Genomic DNA, 20,952 nt, shown 5'->3' on the forward strand with positions numbered 1-20,952 from the left:
GACACTAGAGACGCCGAATCCCCCTCGGATATCATAAAGCAATCGATAGCAACCTCCGCAGCAAGTTCCTTTATCGAGACGGACTCAGAGGTCTGTTGAAACCGCCGTTTCGGTTCATGTATTGGCGGTACTCTGTCTTCTTTTCTTTCCGCACGCCGCCTGCATTGTTTCCCGAAACCTTCTTGTTCTTCGTCGTTCCAAACCCACCAAAGCCCATCATGGCTTGCATAGCAGCAAAGTCGTTGTCCTCTTCTTCCATTGGTTCGTCTTCTGGCTCAGATACCTGACCATCCTCCGAGCGGGCGGTCTCCTCTTCACGTTCAGGGCGTGAGGGCTGTGGTGGTGGTGAGCGACTGGCTCGAGATCCAACGTTGAAGGACATGTGAGGTGCTGGACGCTTCGCTTCAGGGCGAGTGCGTGTGGGAAGGGTCGTTTCGTTAGAGGAGGGACTGCGCGATCGCGGTGAGGCAGAGCGACGAGACTTGCCTGAACACATTGTTAGTCTTGAACCTTTGAAGCAATTGGAAGCGCATACCTCGTCTGTCCCTATCATCATCGCGACGATCATCCCGCTTTGGCCTCGGCGGCCCATCGTCTCTATCATCTCTTCGTCTATCCCTCTTGTCTCTTTCATCATGGTGTCGCGGACCTCGGTCCCTTGGGCGGTTTCTGTCTCCATCTCTATCCCTGTTTCGTCTATCGGGAGACCTAGATCGGTCTCTATAGCCACGGCGTTCGCGCGATCGTGACCTGTGACCTCTGCGATCACGGTCGTTGTCCCTATCACGACCTCCGCGCCTGTCGCGTCTATCAGATTCGTCCCACATTTGACGACTGTCCGGTCGTCTGCTTCGTCTTGAGTCGCTCATGTTTTCAATAAGCGATTTTAATATGCTTGTTATCTGTGTTCAAAGTTGGCGATCTTTTTGAATCGGGATGATTTGGAGGAAGCAAACATCCAAAGAGTTCTAGAAGCGGAAGGCTGATGGAAAACAACTTTAATGTGGAGATCGACAGAAAAGTGGCGGTGGCTAGTGAAGCTCTACGATTGGTCAAAGCTCTCCTCCTGGACCCCGGATCTGTGGTGTCTCAGCCTTGCGTCGTCATTGTCAAGTTGTGGTCCCAACGTGTTCTCTGAAGCTCCTTCTATCTGCAAGCTGCAACAAACCTAATGTGGCAGTGATTTTTTTTTTTTTTTAAACAAGTCGCCCGGAAATCATTCGCGAATTTTGCCTTCACAGACAAAACAAAGGGCAATTTCTTCTCGAAATCATGGTGAAGATAACCCATTGGGTGTCGACAGCGGCACTCATTCTGGGTGCATCAGCTGCAGATGAAGCTTCGTCTGTGCTGACTACAGAAATTGGACGTCAAAATAATCAGAGCCTCTTTTGGGGTCCATACAAGTCCAATCTGTATTTTGGCGTGCGGCCAAGAACCCCAGATGCTCTATGGACAGGACTCATGTGGGCAAAGGTTGACAATTACCAAGACATTCAAAGTGGTATGTGAAACATTCAGCTATCCCACATCAATTTACTGACGCTAGTCTTAGGCTTCAGATACACTTGTGAGCAAGGAGAAGATATCCATGGCTATGGATGGGACGAGTACGATGCCCGTATAGGCGGTGTGCAATCGATTCACGACAAGGCCAACAGCATTGATTTGACAACAACTTTCGTCAAGATACCAGGAGGCAGCCATGGTGGAAGCTGGGCTGCTCGTGTCAAGGGCGAGCCTCGAGAAGGCGCCGCAAAAGATACTAAAACCATGTTATTCTATTACATTGCTCAGGATGGCGAAGGCGAGCTCGACGTTGAGGGCGAAGGTACTGAGCATGGTTTTGAGGGAGATGTCACTCTCAACGGCAACTCGAAGACCCTAGGAGATTACAAGCTCCTTATCACGAAGGGTACTGGAAAACACCCCACATCAAACAACAAGTTTCTTGAAGATCGACATGGTGATAAGACCATTGTCTCGAGTCCTCAGGACGTTCCTGCGGACCATACTTGGCAGGGAAAGCCTGTTGTTTTCCAAAAGCTTCAGGAAGCTGTTTCGCCGGTCCAACAAAACGCCGACCAAAATGACCCTCCACCACCATGGCAAGTGTACCGCATTGCCCATGCACCCGCCAAAGCCAATGTCCAGATCGTGGAGAAGACATTCGAGGGGCCATTCGAGTTTGATGTCATCTTCTCATCGGCTTCTGGCGGAAAGGAGTTCACCTCGGAAGACGTTACAGAGCAGATCAAGAAGACCTCCGAAACCTTCAATGAGCGCTTCTCAAACACTTTCAAGTTCAAAGAGCCTTTCACTCTTGAGAAGTACAAGAAGTTTGGCAAGAGTATGTTTTCCAACCTTGTCGGTGGAATCGGTTACTTCCACGGCCATCAGATCATTGACCGAACCTATGCACCTGAATACGAAGAGGACGACGAGGAATTCTGGGTAGAAGCTGCGAAAGCTAGGAGCCGCAACAAGCCAGACCTCGAGGGCCCTTACGAGCTTTTCACCAGTGTACCATCTCGTCCCTTCTTCCCTCGCGGATTCTTGTGGGATGAGGGTTTCCACCTTATCCCTATCGCCGACTGGGATATTGATCTGACACTTGAGATTGTCAAGAGCTGGTACAACACCATGGATGACAACGGTTGGATCGCTCGCGAGCAGATTCTGGGCCACGAGGCTCGTAGCAAGGTGCCTCCTGAGTTTCAGGTTCAGTACCCTCATTACGCTAATCCTCCCACTCTTTTTCTTATCATTGAGGGCTTCATGGAGCGCCTTCGTGCAGCCAATGGTACCAAGGCCGGGGGAAAGGAGCGCATGATGGGAGCGGATCTTTTGCAAACTGCCCACCTCGACAATATCGAGCTCGGTGAGAGCTATTTGCGAAAGCTGTACCCTCTTCTGCGTCGTCAGTATGATTGGTTCCGCAAAACTCAGCGTGGTGACATCAAGAGCTATGATCGCGAGGCATACTCCACTAAGGAGGCTTACCGATGGAGGGGCCGTACCGAAACCCACATCCTGACCAGCGGCCTGGATGATTATCCTCGACCCCAACCCCCATCCCCTAGTGAGTTGCATGTCGATCTCATGTCTTGGGTGGGTCTCATGACAAAGTCCCTTATGAACATCGCAGACGCCCTCGGTATGGCCGAGGATGTAGATGAGTACAAGAAGAACTTGGACGGCATCGAGCACAACCTCAACGATCTCCACTGGTCCGAGAAGGAGGGCTGCTATTGCGATGCAATGATTGACGATTATGAGGAACACGCGCTCGTATGCCACAAGGGCTACGTTTCCCTGTTCCCCTTCCTCGTCGGTCTCATGAAGGCTGACGACCCCAAACTTGGCAAGATTCTTGATCTCATCGGTGACGAGGACCATCTTTGGAGCCCTCACGGTATCCGTAGTCTGAGCAAGCAGGATGAATTTTACAACACTGGCGAAAACTATTGGCGTAGTCCCGTGTGGATGCCCATGAACTACCTCGCCGTGTCTCAGCTTCGTGTAAGTACTCCATAAGTGACTTAACTGGGAAAATGGTATAATTGCTAACGTGTCTATCTAGAATGTTGCATCGCAGGAAGGTCCGTTCCAAGCCAAGGCGAAGGATCTATTTTCGCGTCTTCGCAAGAACCTTGTCGATACCGTGTACAAGAGCTGGGAAGAGACAGGCTTTGCATGGGAGCAGTACAATCCGGACACGGGTGCCGGGCAGCGAACACAGCATTTCACTGGATGGACTAGTCTGGTCGTTAAGATTATGGCTATGGATGGTCCTAGTGAGGAGGCTCATGCCAGGGACGAGTTGTGAACAGGCAATGGAACTAATCCTTGTAGGGCTATCCTAACGGATGGTGTGTTTATGTAGACATACCAATTTAAAATTGCAGGCCATTGGCTAGAGTGTTGCCTGTAGTCAAGACACCGGACCTACACTTTCCACGGCTCATACCGCACCCTTGAACCATGTGAAGGTTTGGGGGCATTGAAGCCATGACCGACGAACTAGGAACAGGGATCGAAACATGGTGCCATTCTGGGAAACCAGGCACAGAGCCCCCCATTTTGGTTCTGTGCCTGTGTAGGACAGATGGCTATGATCTGGCCCTCTGTGCCTTGTCAAGGTTCCTTGGCTGCATATCAACCCGCGTGCTACGTGAATCGACAGGCTGTCATTATTTGGTGGCTTCGGTGGGACTTATTCAATCGACCGAGGGCTGTCAAGCAATTGAAAAACAGCTGTATGATCATTGTCAGCGGGATTGACCCGAAGGGCTAGCCTGAGGGTGAGTAATATCACGATGTGAGTAATGGTTGCCGGTCAGTGCCTGGCTCTGCCTGATACTGTTTCCAGACGCAGAGTCACTGCCGAGGCTTGTAAGGCGCATGGTGTAGCCATTCTTAGTAATGAGCCAGAGATCACCACTGTTCCATTGCATGAAGTTGAAAACTGCTGCATGTCTTCAACCAAGGCATCTATTGAGCCTGCCGATTACCTGCAGTAGTGTAACTATGAGAGTCCAGGTCTAAAAGACCCCTGCAGCCCACCCCGGCAAGTGTTGGGATCCTTCCCGAGACATGGCTCGGGGACTAGCGGGAGGTCGAGAAACAGACCAAGACGAAACGAACCTCTTATGATGTGCACTAGGATCGGAATGGCTGTATCCGTAGAATAGCGCAGTGTCTCAGAGGTAGCCGGGATGACAGGAAGAGGGTCAATGGCCTTAGGGCTTAGGTGGAGATGGTAACAGTAGAGCTTGGATCAGGTTGCAAGGCTGATTTCATGGAGAACGCCTCGTGGTGGTGAGTGTAGTGAGTAAGCAAAATGATTGGGTAAACTGGAGCACGTCCGGGGCTATGCATCGAGCTAGTTAGCGAAAACAGTCAGATCGAGCGATAACGCGCCAATTGTCCAATGGTAATACCGCTTCTATTTATAAAGCGCCTGAGCGCTTAATTGCCGACAAGGGTATCAGAGTTGGTGGCATGGTGAGGATGGTGTCTCGTTGCGGCTATTTGGAGCGCTCAGACCACATGACATTATGATGCGAAAGGTATTGATGGCTGCGAAATGACTATTTTGATGGAACAGGCGTATCATGGGATATTCCAGGCCAAGGAGATATGGTCTGGCGTTTGACTTCAATCTTGCTTGTCATTGGAACGAGTCGTATCATGACCGTTTGGGGGTCTGGCCAATGACAAGCGGTACCATAGATCTTAATCGAGAATCGAAACCCCCAGCCCAAATTGAAGGGACCCGACAGGATGCTCAGAAATTAGGTCCCATGGCACTGGGAGAGCCCTAAAAGATGGCCGGCCCAACCGGCGGACGGGTAATACTGTAGGTGCCACGCCGCCGGAACCAGAGAATGCCGGGTACCCAATGATCAGATGCGGATAGGCTATTCAAGGGTGTTGACGACGATTACCTCATGTTCATGGTGTAAGTCCAAGGGTTGGGTTGTCTCAAGTGTGACGTTTCATTCCGCTGCTGCCCCCACGAGAAACATGACATGTGCAGGGCAGTACTTTGAACCAGGGTCTTTGGGTAGAACGGATGTTGGAATAATTCGGCATGAGTCACGATAAGAAAAATACAAGGGCAGTTTGGTCAAGCCAGCATCATGAAGCCTAAGCGTTATGCTTGTAAGAAAGGCGGAGATGAGATTAGATCAAATCTGCATTTGCCTTTGCATTCGGTGTACTGTAAATGATGACTCCCGCTGAGTTAGAGGTGCCCGAAGAAGGGTAAGGAAGGTGGGATGGAGTGGAATCTGGGGCAGTTTGTCGCTTCGGTAGGCGGAAGCCACGGGCTTGACCGATGCACGCCAATGGGGGAAGTCGCGTCATGGCTTTAGTGGCTGCAGCCGCCATTTGAAGGATGACAAAGATGCTGACAGAATAAGTGGTGCAATATGCCTACCAATCTGGCCATCATGATGCCTCATGTAAATGTCTTGTGTTTTAGGCAACCTTTTTAACTTATTCGAAACACCCATGTGACGGGATGAACCATCTACCAAATTTCCAATTGGGGTAGGGACGCGCACTCAATTGAGCACATGTCGAGTCTGCATTCATCGAGAAGGTATCAACCAGGATCGCATCCATTAATGGCAACTCCCATATCATCACAATCACAATCTCATACTCCGCTACTCTGTATGTATGCAGCATCTAATCTCCATCCCTGACTCCGACAGTCGTCGGAGTTTCTTGAAATTAATCATATCACAGGGCTCCCAATTTGTCAGCCTTTATGACGTTTCGCCTGCAGAATTGTATTGCCAATGATCAAGACTTTCGGATGTGATGGAGAAGGAGCAGCATCAAGATACGAATAACTATCGTACTTGACGTATCGTTGCGCGAATGCGTATTTACGTATCTAAGCTCCGTCACCAGCCTGAACCCTGACTAATAATGTGGTATCGAAACGCAATATTTGGGGGTCAAAGATTACCATCATGACAATACTGTCACCGTATCGTATCTGCGTTCTGATGTCCATGGGCAGAGCCGTGGAGAAGGATGACATGGGCCTGGGGCCAGGGGTGTTGTTTTATTTCGAGGCTGTGGCTTATTCTTATCCCCTGGCCAAGCCCCCCCGTAAGTATGTAAGCCAATCTATCACTAACTGGGTAGGGTTTTCACAGTATCCTTACTCGTACTGTAAGTGATACGCACCGCAACTTGTTCGACTGACTTGACTGGATACGGCCCGGGTCTTCCGCTCCCGGTAGGTTCTTTGTCAAACAAAAGACTCTCAAGGACCCCTGCAATGCAAGGTCCCCAGAGCATCCTCAGCCCTACGATGCTGTCCTCCACCACTCACGGCTCAGATACCGGCCCCTGTCAGCTCGCCGACATGGCGCAGGCATAGTGTGCACTCTGTCCTCCGGTTGATGACTGTTCCCACGACTATGGATGCGAAAGAAGGTTCCATGTGCGGAACAATGGCAATGCACAATCTACCTTACCTACCTAGGTAGCCTTGTACCCTACCCTAGCGTGTCTATACTGGTGTTTCTATTTTGTATCCCTGCTCTTCGAGAGTGTGCCTGGTCCATCGTCATGACACGACCCGAGTAGGCGTCAGCCTTTCACTGTCGTTTCCTGGCCGTCATTGCCTACCGAGATCCATATGCGTGCTTCCTATCCTGACGGATTCTGTATATAAGTGCCATGTCCTCCAGGTCAAAGGAAAAATATCATCACCATCAACATCTTCCATTCGATTCATCTAATAACATCCACGCTCTACAACTCTAATCACTTACACACAACAACTCAACTCTCTTAAACACAACTACCAAACTACAACTCACTTTGAAACTCGTTCAATATTTTCTAAACTTGAACAACTCAACAAATACATCTACAATGGCTGCTTTCACTCTCACCTTCGCTCCCACCACCCGCTCTTTCGGCCGCAGCGGTTACAACAAGGACGGCGACGACTCTGACTCCAAGCCTACAAACGGCCGTGGCCGATCTGGTTACAACGAGCCTGAGGAGGGTGACTCTGGCCGTTCTGGCTACAACGGCCCTGACGACGATGACAACGCTCAGGGCAACAAGGGCCGCTCTGGTTACAACGGTCCCAGTGACGATGACGAGTAGAATCTCATTCATCGTCTACTATCTTTCAAAAGCATACACAAAGCGGTAGCGCAAGCATGGATGGGGCGTTCTCTGTTTAAAAACTTGTTCTTCCTTTCAGCATTGTTACGGAGTTTGTTCTTTCAGCATTAGCATCGGTATTTGGGTAGAAACAGCATCGCTCATTGGGACTTGAAAAGACGGGCACAAGCATAGCGGGGATGGGTTTGCATCAGCATAGGCATGGCATAGAAGCGAGCGATAGGCATTGTATCTTTCCTTTTTTTCTACTTTATTCTCCTTTTCATTTCAAATCTCTCTTATGTTCTTTCTTTTGTCTAGATGTGGCCCTGGTGGTCAGCCCTAACATATATAGACCGGCAATATGGCTTATAGATCTCTCCTCGATGGAAATAGACATTCTACTCTTATATCGATCTCTTCTTCCATCTAGTACTCGCTGGGTCGCTTACTTTCCCACACAAAATCTAACACGTCTCAAGTCAGCATCTTGTCCAACATTCAACATTCACTCAGTCAGAACTTACTTCTCGAAGATTACACCCAAAACATCCTCCACGTCTCCAAACTCACCCCGTCCTGTGATCCGAGCAAGGCAGTCCGCAGCATATCGCAGATATTCAGCTGCGAGGACCGTGTCTGCGTCCATACCTTCCTCCGGGGTCGCTTCTACCATGAAATCTTCCAAATGTTGGCGGCACTTGATCAAAAGTTGGCGTTGGCGTTCTGTTACACCTAGCAAATCCTGGAGATCAACAGGCATGGATGTCATCTTTTCAAAGGAAGCCACGAGCCTGGTAATCACGGCCTGAATACCGCCCGGGTCCTTGTTCTCCCATGACCCTGTCTGAGCCTCCTTGCACGAGATCGACACTAGCTCCGCCGCCGCTAGCTTGGGGGCTCGAATTTGAGCACACTTTCGAAAGTCATGTATAAGCTTCTCAAATTCCGCCTCGTCAACTGCATCTTGCTTGTTGACAACAACTAGACAGTCTTCCGCCCCAGCAGCAAGATCAAGCGTTTCCTCGTCGTATTGTAGGAAGAAACCCCCCGGGCCCTCTTCTACTGACGCGAGGACAATGACAAGATCCGACTCCAAAGCTCGTTGTTTAGCTCGCCGTATTCCTTCTTCTTCCACGGCCCCAATTGCGCCACTGTCAGCCCCGTCGGTCATCCGTGAGCTCTTGGATCGAAATCCTGCCGTATCTGCAAAAGAACATAAATAGCCGCGAATGTCCAAGCTTGCTTCTACTATATCTCGCGTAGTCCCTGCTTCGCCTGACACGATGGAAGCCTCCCGTCCAACAATCAGATTCATTAAGGAGCTCTTGCCGACGTTGGGTGGACCCAACAGTGCAATACGAATTCCGTTTCTGAGGAGCTCACTTCGTTGACTCCCTTGCTCATGCAGCTCAATGCTGTGTAGCATCCTAGCAACTTGCGATGTTACATTCTGTAGCAGCTCTGCCTGAGACTCGTCGAAATGTTGGTCTTCCGAGAAGTCAATCAACGCTTCGATTTCTCCTCGAGCCAACAATAGCTGTTCCCTCCATGCCTCGTATTGGCGACCGAGGGAGCCAGAGTTACCACGCACAGCTGCACGACGTTGCTGTTCTGTTTCTGCTGCAAGGGTGTCACTCAGTGCTTCGATCTGGGCAAGATCCAACCGGTCATTAAAGAAGGCGCGCTTCGTAAACTCGCCCGGTTCTGCGTATCGAATACGATGTGCAGCGGAACATTTCGGAATGGTTGCCAGTACTGCCTTCACAGTTGCCGACCCTCCATGAACGTGCAACTCCAGGACATCGTCACCAGTTACAGTCTTCGGATTGGGAAAGTATAGAATCAGAGCTTCTGAGTCTAGAATAAGTGGCTGGCTTTTGGCAGAATTTGGATCATAAAGTGATCGTACAGTTGCATATCTTGGTTTTGGCAGTGGTTTGAATGGGCACAATGCCTTGTATATCTGAAGGAAATAGTCAGAAATGTACTGAGCATGACATAGAATATTCGTACTTCAAGACATGATGGGCCAGAGATACGAATTACCGCTATGCCGGCTCGGCCTTGTGCTGTTGACAAAGCATAGATTGTGTCATCCACAGTCGGTAGCCTGGACAAGGCTTCAGACTCCGAAATTCCCCATGACTGTTGCGAGAATGGCCTTGATCTCACATCATGATATTGCAGTCGTAGTAATGGGATTTGAGGGTCAGTGCGGTTTCTAAGAATGGATGAGACTCGAGACGGACTCGCAACGCATTTGAGTCTCCTCGGACAAAAGGTGCGCCTGAGCATCGGCAGATGAGTTATTATGTGAGAGACGAGCTTATTCGAATTTTTCAAAGACAAAATAGTATTGGCATGTTGAAAAAGCCAATTGATGAATTGATGATCGTTAGGATGAAAGAAGCTAAGATTTTACCTATGGAATCAATCGAGCTGGACGCCTGAGGTTTGGTTGTTTCAGCGCCCGGATCCACTGAATTCAAGATGGTAGCGCTCCAAACCACCCATCACTCACTACCTACAATAGCAAAGTCAGGATCTGTCGGGCACTTTTTACGATGAATATCCTCTTTTCATTCTTTTCCTTACTTTTATCCCTTAATAATATAGAGGAGCATGTTGAATTCAAACTCCATTCAAGTTGACTCTTTGTCCCTGGTCTCGTACGCGAATCTCATCCAATCCATAAACCCATCAAGCCCTACACCTGGTACCTTTTCCAGCTTGACTACTATTAAGAAGTAGCAAATGTCTCGATAAAATTGGCAAGCTTCTCGGCACCCTCCAGAGGAATTGAGTTGTAGCTGCTGGCACGGATGCCACCAACGCTACGGTGACCCTTCAATCCAGTAAGGCCTTGAGCAGTGGCTTCCTTCAGGAAGGTCTTCTCAGTGCCGTCAGTATCGCCGTTCTTGGTGACGCGGAAGCAAATGTTCATCCTTGAACGGGCAGACTTGTCAGGGACAATTCTGTACACATCAGGGTGAGCTTCGAGAGCACCGTAGATGATCTCAGCCTTCTTGGCAGAAACAGCCTCTTGTCCCTCGACCTTGTTGTAGGTCTTGATAGACTTCTTGAGGACTTGGCCAGCAATGTAGACACTATCTTGTCAGTAACGTTATCAGTTTTGTTTTGAGGCAATACTTACTCGAAGATGCTGAGGGTGTTGTAGAGACTGTTGTTCTTGGCGATGGTCTCATACGAGAAGATGATAGGGGGGATAGGAAGACCAAGCTTTCGGAGTAGAGGAGCGGGGGGTTGAGGAGTCTTAGGGGGGAGAAGGCTCTTCTTGATAATCACAACAGTGATACCGGTAGAGCCAAGGTTCTTCTGAGCGCCGAAGAAGATGACAGAGTAGTTTCGCACAGGAATTCTCCTTGAGAGAATGTTGGAAGACATGTCAGCCACGACAATGGGACCCTCGCCATCGGGGCCAGGGGCCAATGCCTGGGGGAAACCAGGGAATTCGACACCATCGACAGTCTCGTTATCGCAGTAGTAGACAAGAGCGGCATCCTTGGAGATGTTCCAGGTGCTCTCCTCGGGAATCTTGCCATACTTGCCATCGTTGATTTGACGAGCATCAGCAACGATGTTGACGTGCTCAGGACCAAGCAGACGCTTGGCCTCCTCAGAGGCCTTCTGCGACCAGCCACCTGTGACGATGTAATCGGTCTTGAGATCCTTCTCAACAGCGTTTCTGAGTTCCTGCTCAACGCGAGGGTCATCCTCGGGGACCTTGAGGTTGGCAACGATCTGAGCCTTCTTCTTGGTCACCCAGGCGCCGACAAGATTGTACATGGTAGCGGAGAACTCTCCAGTGCCACCACCCTGCATGAAAAGAACCTCATAGTCCTCAGGGATGTCGATGTAGGAAGCAAGATCAGCCTTGGCCTCGTTGATGATGTTGGTCGCCAACTCTGAGCGATGAGAGTGCTCGGCGATTCCTAATCCGGTATCCTGGAAATTGACGAGGGCCTGGGCGGACGTCTCAAGGACGTCAGTGGGCAGCAGAGCTGGGCCAGCACCGAAATATGTGATATCAGATCTGGAAGGCATTGTATTGTCGTGGTAAAAAGTGAAGAGTGTGAATATGCTAAAGAGTAAAAAATTGGAGTTGTCTAAAAGTTGCGAATATGTAAGTCTTAGTGAGTCATCCAATAGAAATGCCCACCAAGAGGGATCCGATATTCAACGTATGACTCTAGAGGGTTTACCTGGGTGTGACAAGAACAAGATAGAAGAATGAGGGATATTTGAGAGGCGGCAAAAATGTACAGCAAATCTGTACTCATCAATGGCATACAAAGGAGTGGTGAACCGTGATGGCTGTTAAATGCACTCTTTATTCGCTGATACTTCAGTAAAACACCTATCAAATACGAAAAGGCTGCATTACTAGCTCCGCAACAGAGAGTTACTAACAAAATAGTGCAGATCCCCCATTGTCATTTCACAAAAAAAGGAAGAGAGTTCGCTTTTCGAAAGTGTATCGACTTTTGCTATACTTACTATTACTGTGCTCTATGCTAGGTACCTACAAATACGTCTCATGCGTAAGGTAACAACTATTCGAGCTCACGCTAAAGCATGGAAGCTCAACACTTTTGAACACCTACGTCTTCTCTCGCGAAGGAGTGTAAGTAAATGTGAACAGGGAATTAGATGATATCCTTACAATCGGTTGTAAGTTGAATATTTTTACCTTGAGTTTCATTGCTCTTTTAATCCAATGCGCTCGAGACTAGGTAGTCTCCAGGTTATATTTGATATCAACGTTGAAGTCATTTTTCAAACCAGTATAGATAGAAATGACTTGTAAAATGCTGCGTTTTTTCAATTATCCTCATTCTGTCTCTTTCTCTCTTCTTTTTTGGTCCTCTCAGTACCATTATCGTCCAAATATTGTAGCCACTTTGGAGAAGATGAAAGACAATCACCTTGGATAACAGAAGAAGGAAACAACCGACTCAGTTATCTTCTCCCTATCCTGTGCTTAACCCGCGTCGCAGAACAGGGCAGCACAATGGTGCTCAAAATGAAGCCACGACATATGATGAGAGACGACAAGATTTCGCAGCTCTCTTCCAATTGATTAAGCACCCAAAGCTTTTAAAGATCAACGAAATCCATTCTTCATGATGAATGTCATCATGGAATCTAATCGTTTCGGCAGGCGGTGTGGCGGGATTTCCACGGCAGAATACAGGCACTGAGATGCGGCAGCAGTCCAGTACGACCAGGCTACGAAGCTTGAGCTGCCTGGCCTAACGCTGCGCAGGTACACCTCAACTCTACCGACGTACTATCTCCAACCTCAACTATTAATCCCAGCAAAGCTCACCACTACAACCCCCACCACGAACATCGAGCCTTGTTTGCACGCCTACTTCATTCGAACCCTACGCGACGTTGCTCGAGCCGTTGATATTACGCCATGTTTCGAAACAACTACGATAACGATTCCGTTACCTTGTACGCCACCTAAGCTGCTGGTAGCTCCAGCCCCAGCACATTCACTAAGCTAACTATCCCCAGCTCGCCCCAGGGCCGAATATTCCAGATCGAATATGCTGCAGAGGCAGTGAAGCAAGGTTCCGTTGTTGTCGGTATTGCCAGCAAGACTCATGCCGTTCTGTGCGCTGTTAAGGTACTACTGCCCGTCTTCCTTCCCCTCCACCACTACCGTCTTGCCCCATGCATAAGCTTCCAAGCCAACGGTTTTCTAACTACCATAACAGCGAAATGCCGAGGAACTTTCCTCCTACCAGAAGAAGCTCTTCACCGTCGACGAACATGCTGGTATCGCAATCGCCGGCCTTACTTCCGATGCCCGTGTACTCTCCAACTTCATGAAGCAGCAGTGCCTAGGCCACCGACTTACCTACGGCCGCGCCATTCCCCTTCGATCCCTCGTCGACATGATTGGCGAGAAGGCCCAGATGAACACTCAGATGTACGGCAAGCGACCTTACGGTGTCGGTCTTTTGGTTGCTGGTGTTGATGAGCGTGGTCCCCACCTGTTCGAGTTCCAGCCTTCAGGCATGACAGAGGAGATGCTTGCTTTTGCCATTGGCGCGCGAAGCCAAATGGCCCGAACATACCTCGAGCGCAACATTGATTCCTTTGCCGACTGTTCAAGGGAAGAGCTGATCCAGCACGGTCTCAAGGCCTTGAAGGAGAGTCTGGTCCAGGACAAGGAGCTGTCAGTGGAGAACACATCGGTCGGCGTGGTGGGCATCAACACAGTAGATGGCAAGAAGAAGGTCGAGCCATTCAAGCTGTACGATGGGTACTCGGTGCAGCCCTGGATCGAGAGCGTTGGTGAGGGCCAAGGTGGCGCAGAAGAAGGCGAGGGAGAAGGTATGGATGTAGACAGCTAAATCTGCTATGAATGACGACGCGGAATATGGCGCTGGTAGTGACTAAACAAATAGATCATGTAGTATTATGCGCTGCAGAGGCAGCTTTTCATGAATCTTAATCATTCGGAATACAAGCAAGTGTCAGGTTCAGGTCATCAGTTCGTCTATTAATGGAGCGCCAGTCTATCCTATCCTAGAAATGCAGGTTGAAGAATCATCCATTTAGCACCGTAAAACACCAGGCCATCTCCGATACCCAATTCTAAACCGGATCTAGGTAGCGCCTCAAATTCAATCGCTTACTGACTGCCCCATTGGAGCTGGTAGATGGCATCCGAAACCTTGTAGTCGCGGAGAGCCTGGATTGCACCCTCAGGGGTATCAGCGTTGACCAAGATGTCCTTGTTAGCGGGCTTGACAAAGCCCTGCTCAGCAGCGCGATCCATCCACTGAACGATACCGTCCCAATAACCTTCAATGTTGAGTAGAACGATACCGCGGTTGTGGATTCCAAGCTGGTTCCAAGTAGTTGTCTCAAAGATTTCCTCCATGGTACCGAAACCACCGCTTAATCCGATGAAGCCGCTGCCGGGACCACCAGCAAACACCTCCTCGGCCATGAGCTTCTTTCGGGTGTGCATGTCCTTAACAACCGTGGTGCGGCCGTAGACAGACTCTTCAGGCACAATGTGGTTGTTCTCGTTGACAGTTCCATAAGTGCCATCTCGTTCATACTTGACCAGCGCCTCAGGAATGATACCGTGAACAGACTCGGGGCCGTTGATTGCGCAAAGGCTCTTTGCTACCTCGCCCATGAGTCCGACAGTTCCACCTCCGTAGACTGTCACCGTTCGTTAGTTTTCTGAGTCATGTTGGGAACATATCCGGCAGACGGCGGTCGGCGGCCCGCGATCATTTCCGGGGGCCGGGGATCCATCTTCCGGAAAGCAAATAAGTGACTCACCTAGGTCAATGTTGTTCTCTGCCATGGCCTTTCCAAGGGCGCGAGCAGCTTCGATATGAGCAGGACTCGAGCCAGGAGCTGAACCGCAGTAGACACATATTTTGGTTCGAGGTTGGCCATTTGATGTGTTGGCGCGCGAGGCAACGGCGGCCTGCGATGGGATTGTGCTATCAGCAGTCATGATGGGCTTGTTCTTCGAATTTCCGTTGAATGTATTGATTGTATAAGTTTGAGTTTGAGAAAGGTTGTTAAGAACGAAGTTGAGAGGGAAGTCAGGTTTGTTGTTTAAAAGAGGAAGGTTTGGCTTGATGTAAGAATGAGAACAATGGCGGAGGCGGTTAACGACGCTTGTCTCGCAGAGTGAGACTTAAGTAAGTGGCAATGGGGAAAGAAACCTGTCTAAGAAGGTTCCAGATGAGTCAAAGGTTTAAGCATCAAATCAAGATCTGACTAGAGAGAAGTATGAGAAGAGAGTAGAGAACTGGCATGTTTATATAGGAGAATTGTCTGAATAGCCTAGCGGTTAGTGACAAACGTTAACAATCCTATGGATGTTTGTGCCGTGCCCGACTAAGTTGAGTGCCTGTAAGATAGCCTATCGGATTGTCTTCTACTGATCGTCCACGACGGGAGCCACGTCTTCGACGATGTTGCTTGCGGCCGTGCTCCCTGCATGGGGCATTTCATGTAAGTTGTGTCACTACAAACAAAGCAGCGGTGATTACCACGAGTTACATTACTGGACAATGGCATATGGATGATTCGAAGGGGTCAGCTGGTCAGATGAGGCGTGTTCTAACTTAGTACGATAGGGCGATCCCCAGCAAGGTTTAGCATGGATCTTCATGGCTTTGTAAACAATGTACAGTAATTACGTCTTGTTTCGAGCATCATTGATGCGTTGAGCCGCGGGCATTTACTGCCAGTAGACGTCCGTAGACATGCCCGGGCGCTGGGGCTGATCTCTCAAGCCATGATGCACTGGATCTAAACTCGCTTTAGTGGACGCAAGCTTCCAAAACGTGGTCAATCTCCGAGCCGATAACCAACGGCCAGAGGGTTTCTACAGGGGTGCCTACGTGTTCTGGTGGCCAATCGTTATCCATTTCGTGGGTGCCCGCAGCACGTCAACGTTAAGTGTTAAGGAGCCTGGCGAGGGGATTTATCTTTACTATGCTATGGACCTAAGCAATCTGACCTTTGGCCAACCAAACACATCTCGCATCGGTGCAACAGCCACGACCTTGACTTTGACATCAAGGAGCGTTTCGCAGGGTTTACTCAACCCATTGCACTACGTCTGTTACGCCCCGTTGCTTGTATAGAAACGGAAACAGACACAATGGCCGAAGCACAGGTCATGCCTCGTGGCCAAGGCGAGCAGCGAGAGGGAGGCGGAGGTGTAAGTCATCGCAATGCATTGCATCAAGAGGCTCGATCGATCCTTGCAGTATACTAACTTGGCTTCCCATACAGGGCTTCAGCTTCAACAAGCTGCTTCTCGGTGGCGCTATCTATTTCGGCCTTAATGCTGCCATGAACTATGCCACGAAGAAGGACCAGAAGGCAGTTACCATCAACAACCCCAAGACTGGCGAGCCTATCAAAGTCCCTGGAAACGTTGAAGGTATTCCTCCTTTCGAACTGCGGCCGGAGTTCGTAGACCCCGGCAAGATCTATCGTGAGATCCCCAAGAACGTCGCGCCTATCTGGCCTCAAGACAGCCATGTCGACATCACCGTTACCCTCTCGCAGTCTTTCAACCCGGCTCCCATCTCTTCCATCCCTGAAGAATATCTCGTGCTGCAGGAGAAGGAATTCCACCTGAGTAACAACAGCGATAAACGAACGATCGAGACCACATTTACTGTCCCTCCCGCTGTCCAGCGCAATGGTACTCTATGGGGACATTTCTACATTGGCCTGCCCGGAAGCAACCTCGATCCCAAGCAGCCAGGCTATGATACATCGAAGGCATACTACTTTACTTGGCCCTTGACCCAATACCTTCCCAAGAAAAAGGTTGCAAAGACGCGAAACCTGCTCGAGAACGTGCCTACGACTGAGGAACCAGAGGAAAAAGAGCCAACCGGACCCATCATTGCCAACTACTATCACCCCAATGCTAGCTTCTCTTTCGTCCCAGATATGGGTGTCAAGGACTTCGCCAGTATTGCCCCCCAGATGCGACAATACATGCGACTTGAGGCCACTGGTGCTCGAGATGGCTCTGGCCAGCATGCCTGGTACTGTAAGTAACAATAACTCACACCAAATGCACAGCAACTGACTTCTGTAGACCCTGTTCTCTTCGTCAACACTTTCTGGCAATTGACGAATCAAATGACCATTCTTAATGATACTGTCAAGGAGCTTCCTCTTCGCATTGATCTCAACAACATGGCTAGCTGGCAGTTCCAGCTCATGTCTACTCTCGAAACCAACAGCAAAGAGGCGGCCCGACAGGCTGCGTGGGGCGGCTCCCTCCCTGGTGGTGGCGACGGCACGGAGATTGAAATGATCAAGGAGGTTTTCCTCGATTCTAATCCCATTCTGCTCGGTATCACCATTGTGGTTAGTATTCTGCACATGATTCTTGAGACTCTTGCCTTTGGATCCGATATCGCGCACTACCGAAAGAAGAAGGACAACGTCGGTATCTCGGTTCGATCTATCTTGGCGAATGTCTTTATGCAGGCCATCATCTTCCTGTATCTCCTTGATAACTCGCAGAACACCAGCTGGATGATCTTGGGATCTCAGGTTGTCGGTATAGTTATCGAATTCTGGAAGATCACCACTGTTGTCAACGTTCGCGTCCGTCCCGGAGGCCCTGACTCTTTCCTCCCCTTTACCGTTATTTTTGAGGACAAGCAAAAGTTGAGCGAAACTGAGGAGAAGACCAAAGAGTACGACGAGATTGCTTTCAAGTACATGTACATGGCTGGAGTTCCTCTCCTGATCGCATATGGTATCTACTCGCTTTACTACGAGTCACACAAGTCGTGGTATTCTTATATCATTACAACTCTGGTAGGATCTGTCTACGCTTATGGTTTCCTGATGATGGTACCTTCTCTGTACATCAACTACCGTCTGAAGAGTGTTGCCCATATGCCTGGCAAGGCTATGTTCTACAAGTTCCTCAACACCTTCATTGATGACTTGTTCGCTTTTACCATCAAGATGCCATTCCTCCATCGCATGGCAACTTTCCGCGACGATGTTATTTTCTTCGTGTACTTGTACCAGCGATGGGCGTACCGTGTCGACTACAGTCGAGTCAACGAGTTTGGCCAGGGTGGTGAGGATGAGGCCATCGACGACAAGAAGGCCAAGGACGAAGCCAAAGACAAGTTGGTTGAGGATGTCAAGGCCGAGGCCAAGACTACTGGCTCAGATGCCGGCACGGCCAAGAAGCGGAAGTGAACCTGAGGGTGCAGCAAAAGCTGAAGAGGCTTGTTTCCTGAGTTCGATGGCCAATGCATATGATTAGTTACTCAAACTTGGCCTTGCAAGCTTTTGTCCTCTGTTTCTACAAGAGGCACAACTAATCCAGACAAGCATTCTTAGGTAGGCCCAGTATTCTCAATATTGTAGTCTGAATAGGGCACATGGTTAGAGACACCACTTGATCATTTGTTTCAAGTAAAAGTCATCATGAATTTCACGTTGAATTAGTGCCTTTGTATCCTCGATAGGAGCGGCCCTGTGAACGTCTCTTCCAAGTATACGGGTCTACGAATAACAGAGCCCGGGGTCAGTTCCGCTAGACGTCCCAGTCCACTAACCGGCGTCATAGCGGACGAATTGCAGGGTTTCTAGTGCACCGTAAAGGGTATTCCGTCATTTTGCGGAGGAGCTCAGCTTCCATTCGACCCAAACTGCGTATCAAACCGGCCGTTTCATACCATGGAAAAAGTGACCTAGATTGGCCACCTTGCGATTCGTTCGTTACGAGTGAAACACAAAGACCGAATCCAGTTCCCTCAAGTCTTTGCTTCCTTAACCCAGCCCTTGTTCTCAAACCATCCCTTAAATTCGACAACTAACGGTCTGAATAATCGGCCCCGGTAATTTTTTGGCTGCACAGCCTCATCTTCACAAAGGGCACCTTGACAATACGGGAGTAGGACCCTGAACCAATTGCTACATAGGTCATATTACGTACCTATCATATGCTCAGCCTCATATCCTCGGTTGCTTGGTGTATATAAACAAGTCAAAGTAAATAAATAGGCTAGCACAGCCCAGCACTCAGCTTATTCCGCCTTACCTCACCCTGCTTTAGCTTGGGTCCCTTGCTACCTACAGCTTCTGCTTCCTCAGATCAACTCTCTCGAGCCGGGGAGACCGGTTCGAGTCGACGAAACCTCATGCGCCGCCCCCAATCGTTTCTGTCCTTCGCCCCGCGACGACGACGGTGATTGAGGTTTTTCACAGTACTACCTCTCATCTTTTTTCTCAGATACAAACTATCTCCGACTACGACTCTACGAGCTTACGTTATCCGCCTTCAGCGCAACCCCGCGATCTCTCTGTCGGCCGACCCTCGAGGGCAATCGGAACCTTTATCCTCGCAACAAACCATGAGCAGTCTTGACACAGTCGGGTCATTGCTTGCGGCCATTGCTACCCTCCTCGCCCAAGGATTGCGCATACTCAGCTTAGCTGACAAGAGCCATTGGGGCCCTGACGAGCACGAGCAGGTTCAAGCCCTTGCTGCTGCGCTGGACGAGGCCAAGAAGGACTTTCAGGAGCTGGCACCTTTGGTCAACGGTCAGATATACTACGAAACCGACCGAAAACGTATGTTCAGCAACGCTTTACGGCATAACCATCGTCTAGAGGCATTTGCTGAGGAATCTCTGTGCTGACTTTCTCTATAGATGAATCCCTTGAAGAGCTGAGAGCTTTGAAGGCTCATTTCACCTCGCACATAGAACAGATAAAGGATTGGAGCCGTTCGGGCGGTCCGATCAACCCGATATGGGTGCGCGAGACGCATACTTTACAACGAAAGCTACATAGAGCGCAATGTCGGGCGGCAAGACGAATATACACGTCAGAAAAGGAAGGATCTTCGAGATGCTTGGGAGCATTCCTTATTTATCGACAACAACGCAAATGGGCATTGGATAAAACCGTACCAGACGAGCTCGAATATTCACAAAGATACCGGGAGGAATTGCGCCTGTGTAACGCTATAGGATCGTTCAAGAGGTTCGGCGATCGCGATATTGCCTTCGTGTGCGACTACTGCGACGGTCATATAATATGGGAGGATATTGAGAACATGCCCTCGATACGAACGTTTCAAGAAGCCGCGGCGTCTCCGATCTTGACGTTATCGCCAACCCCCGATAACCCCCACTGGCAAGCGACAGGTTTCACTCAATCTGGACATCAGGAGAAACAGGTTGTATTTGCGCCAGTCGCCATCGCAAACCATGTCACACCGCAACACCGCGACTGGCTGGCTGGTTTGTTGTGCCAATACTGCGAAACAGAATCAACAGTACCTCAGGAACAGTACGACGATGAGGATGCATATCGACCAGATCTAGGATACGAAGATATGGCTGCGCTTCAGGAGCACCTCGAATGGCAACATATAGTGACCGCACCAACATCGCAGGCACAAGCGACTTCGAACGATTGCATAGTCATGTAGTGAGCTCGCGCACATGATATCAAGATTAGGGTCCGGAAATTGGTGTTTTTTGCTTTCATGGATGGTTGGGTAGAACAGATGGCATTTGGAGTTTGGAGTAACATATAACTGTCTACCTATGATGGGACTGCATGATTTGGAGCGATTGAGGCTATGATTCACAAAAATTCGCCAAATTGGCAATGGATAGACGAATTGGCTTATCACAATTGATCACACAATGTTCAATGCCTCGGGGCTCCCTCTAAAGTGAGATCATAACTCAGGTTCCTTCGACATACATCAGGTGTCGCTGC

At 49.5% G+C, this 20,952-nt stretch overlaps 9 protein-coding genes across 9 annotated transcripts; 5 read left to right on the forward strand and 4 right to left on the reverse strand.

Moving 5' to 3' along the window:
* Positions 1–70: 70 nt before the first annotated feature.
* Positions 71–869, reverse strand: FIESC28_08339 (uncharacterized protein; the record flags this gene model as incomplete). Its single annotated transcript, XM_031162477.1, has 2 exons — positions 71–486; positions 536–869. The coding sequence occupies 2 exons, from the start codon at positions 867–869 to the stop codon at positions 71–73; spliced, it is 750 nt and encodes a 249-aa protein (XP_031013490.1).
* A 403-nt stretch (positions 870–1,272) lies between these two features.
* FIESC28_08340 (uncharacterized protein) lies at positions 1,273–3,829 on the forward strand (the record flags this gene model as incomplete). The annotated part of the gene is made up of 3 exons (XM_031162478.1): positions 1,273–1,504; positions 1,556–3,522; positions 3,584–3,829. The coding sequence occupies 3 exons, from the start codon at positions 1,273–1,275 to the stop codon at positions 3,827–3,829; spliced, it is 2,445 nt and encodes an 814-aa protein (XP_031013491.1).
* Positions 3,830–7,404: 3,575 nt separating this feature from the next.
* Positions 7,405–7,644, forward strand: FIESC28_08341 (uncharacterized protein; the record flags this gene model as incomplete). Its single annotated transcript, XM_031162479.1, has 1 exon — positions 7,405–7,644. One exon carries the CDS (start codon positions 7,405–7,407, stop codon positions 7,642–7,644), a length of 240 nt encoding a protein of 79 aa, XP_031013492.1.
* Positions 7,645–8,167: 523 nt separating this feature from the next.
* FIESC28_08342 (uncharacterized protein) lies at positions 8,168–9,824 on the reverse strand (the record flags this gene model as incomplete). The annotated part of the gene is made up of 4 exons (XM_031162480.1): positions 8,168–9,504; positions 9,557–9,610; positions 9,694–9,716; positions 9,820–9,824. The coding sequence occupies 4 exons, from the start codon at positions 9,822–9,824 to the stop codon at positions 8,168–8,170; spliced, it is 1,419 nt and encodes a 472-aa protein (XP_031013493.1).
* A 563-nt stretch (positions 9,825–10,387) lies between these two features.
* On the reverse strand, positions 10,388–11,712 carry FIESC28_08343 (uncharacterized protein; the record flags this gene model as incomplete). Its single annotated transcript, XM_031162481.1, has 2 exons — positions 10,388–10,754; positions 10,802–11,712. 2 exons carry the CDS (start codon positions 11,710–11,712, stop codon positions 10,388–10,390), a joined length of 1,278 nt encoding a protein of 425 aa, XP_031013494.1.
* Positions 11,713–13,090: 1,378 nt separating this feature from the next.
* On the forward strand, positions 13,091–14,036 carry FIESC28_08344 (uncharacterized protein; the record flags this gene model as incomplete). The annotated part of the gene is made up of 3 exons (XM_031162482.1): positions 13,091–13,128; positions 13,192–13,303; positions 13,395–14,036. 3 exons carry the CDS (start codon positions 13,091–13,093, stop codon positions 14,034–14,036), a joined length of 792 nt encoding a protein of 263 aa, XP_031013495.1.
* A 170-nt stretch (positions 14,037–14,206) lies between these two features.
* Positions 14,207–15,163, reverse strand: FIESC28_08345 (uncharacterized protein; the record flags this gene model as incomplete). The annotated part of the gene is made up of 3 exons (XM_031162483.1): positions 14,207–14,280; positions 14,326–14,859; positions 14,983–15,163. 3 exons carry the CDS (start codon positions 15,161–15,163, stop codon positions 14,207–14,209), a joined length of 789 nt encoding a protein of 262 aa, XP_031013496.1.
* A 1,161-nt stretch (positions 15,164–16,324) lies between these two features.
* On the forward strand, positions 16,325–18,411 carry FIESC28_08346 (uncharacterized protein; the record flags this gene model as incomplete). The annotated part of the gene is made up of 3 exons (XM_031162484.1): positions 16,325–16,384; positions 16,459–17,233; positions 17,282–18,411. 3 exons carry the CDS (start codon positions 16,325–16,327, stop codon positions 18,409–18,411), a joined length of 1,965 nt encoding a protein of 654 aa, XP_031013497.1.
* A 1,160-nt stretch (positions 18,412–19,571) lies between these two features.
* On the forward strand, positions 19,572–20,656 carry FIESC28_08347 (uncharacterized protein; the record flags this gene model as incomplete). Its single annotated transcript, XM_031162485.1, has 2 exons — positions 19,572–19,791; positions 19,872–20,656. The coding sequence occupies 2 exons, from the start codon at positions 19,572–19,574 to the stop codon at positions 20,654–20,656; spliced, it is 1,005 nt and encodes a 334-aa protein (XP_031013498.1).
* Positions 20,657–20,952: the final 296 nt, after the last annotated feature.

This window comes from Fusarium coffeatum (genome assembly GCF_003316985.1).
Source record: "Fusarium coffeatum strain FIESC_28 chromosome Unknown BRIP53273_contig_194, whole genome shotgun sequence".
NCBI classification, from domain to species: Eukaryota; Fungi; Ascomycota; class Sordariomycetes; order Hypocreales; family Nectriaceae; genus Fusarium; species Fusarium coffeatum.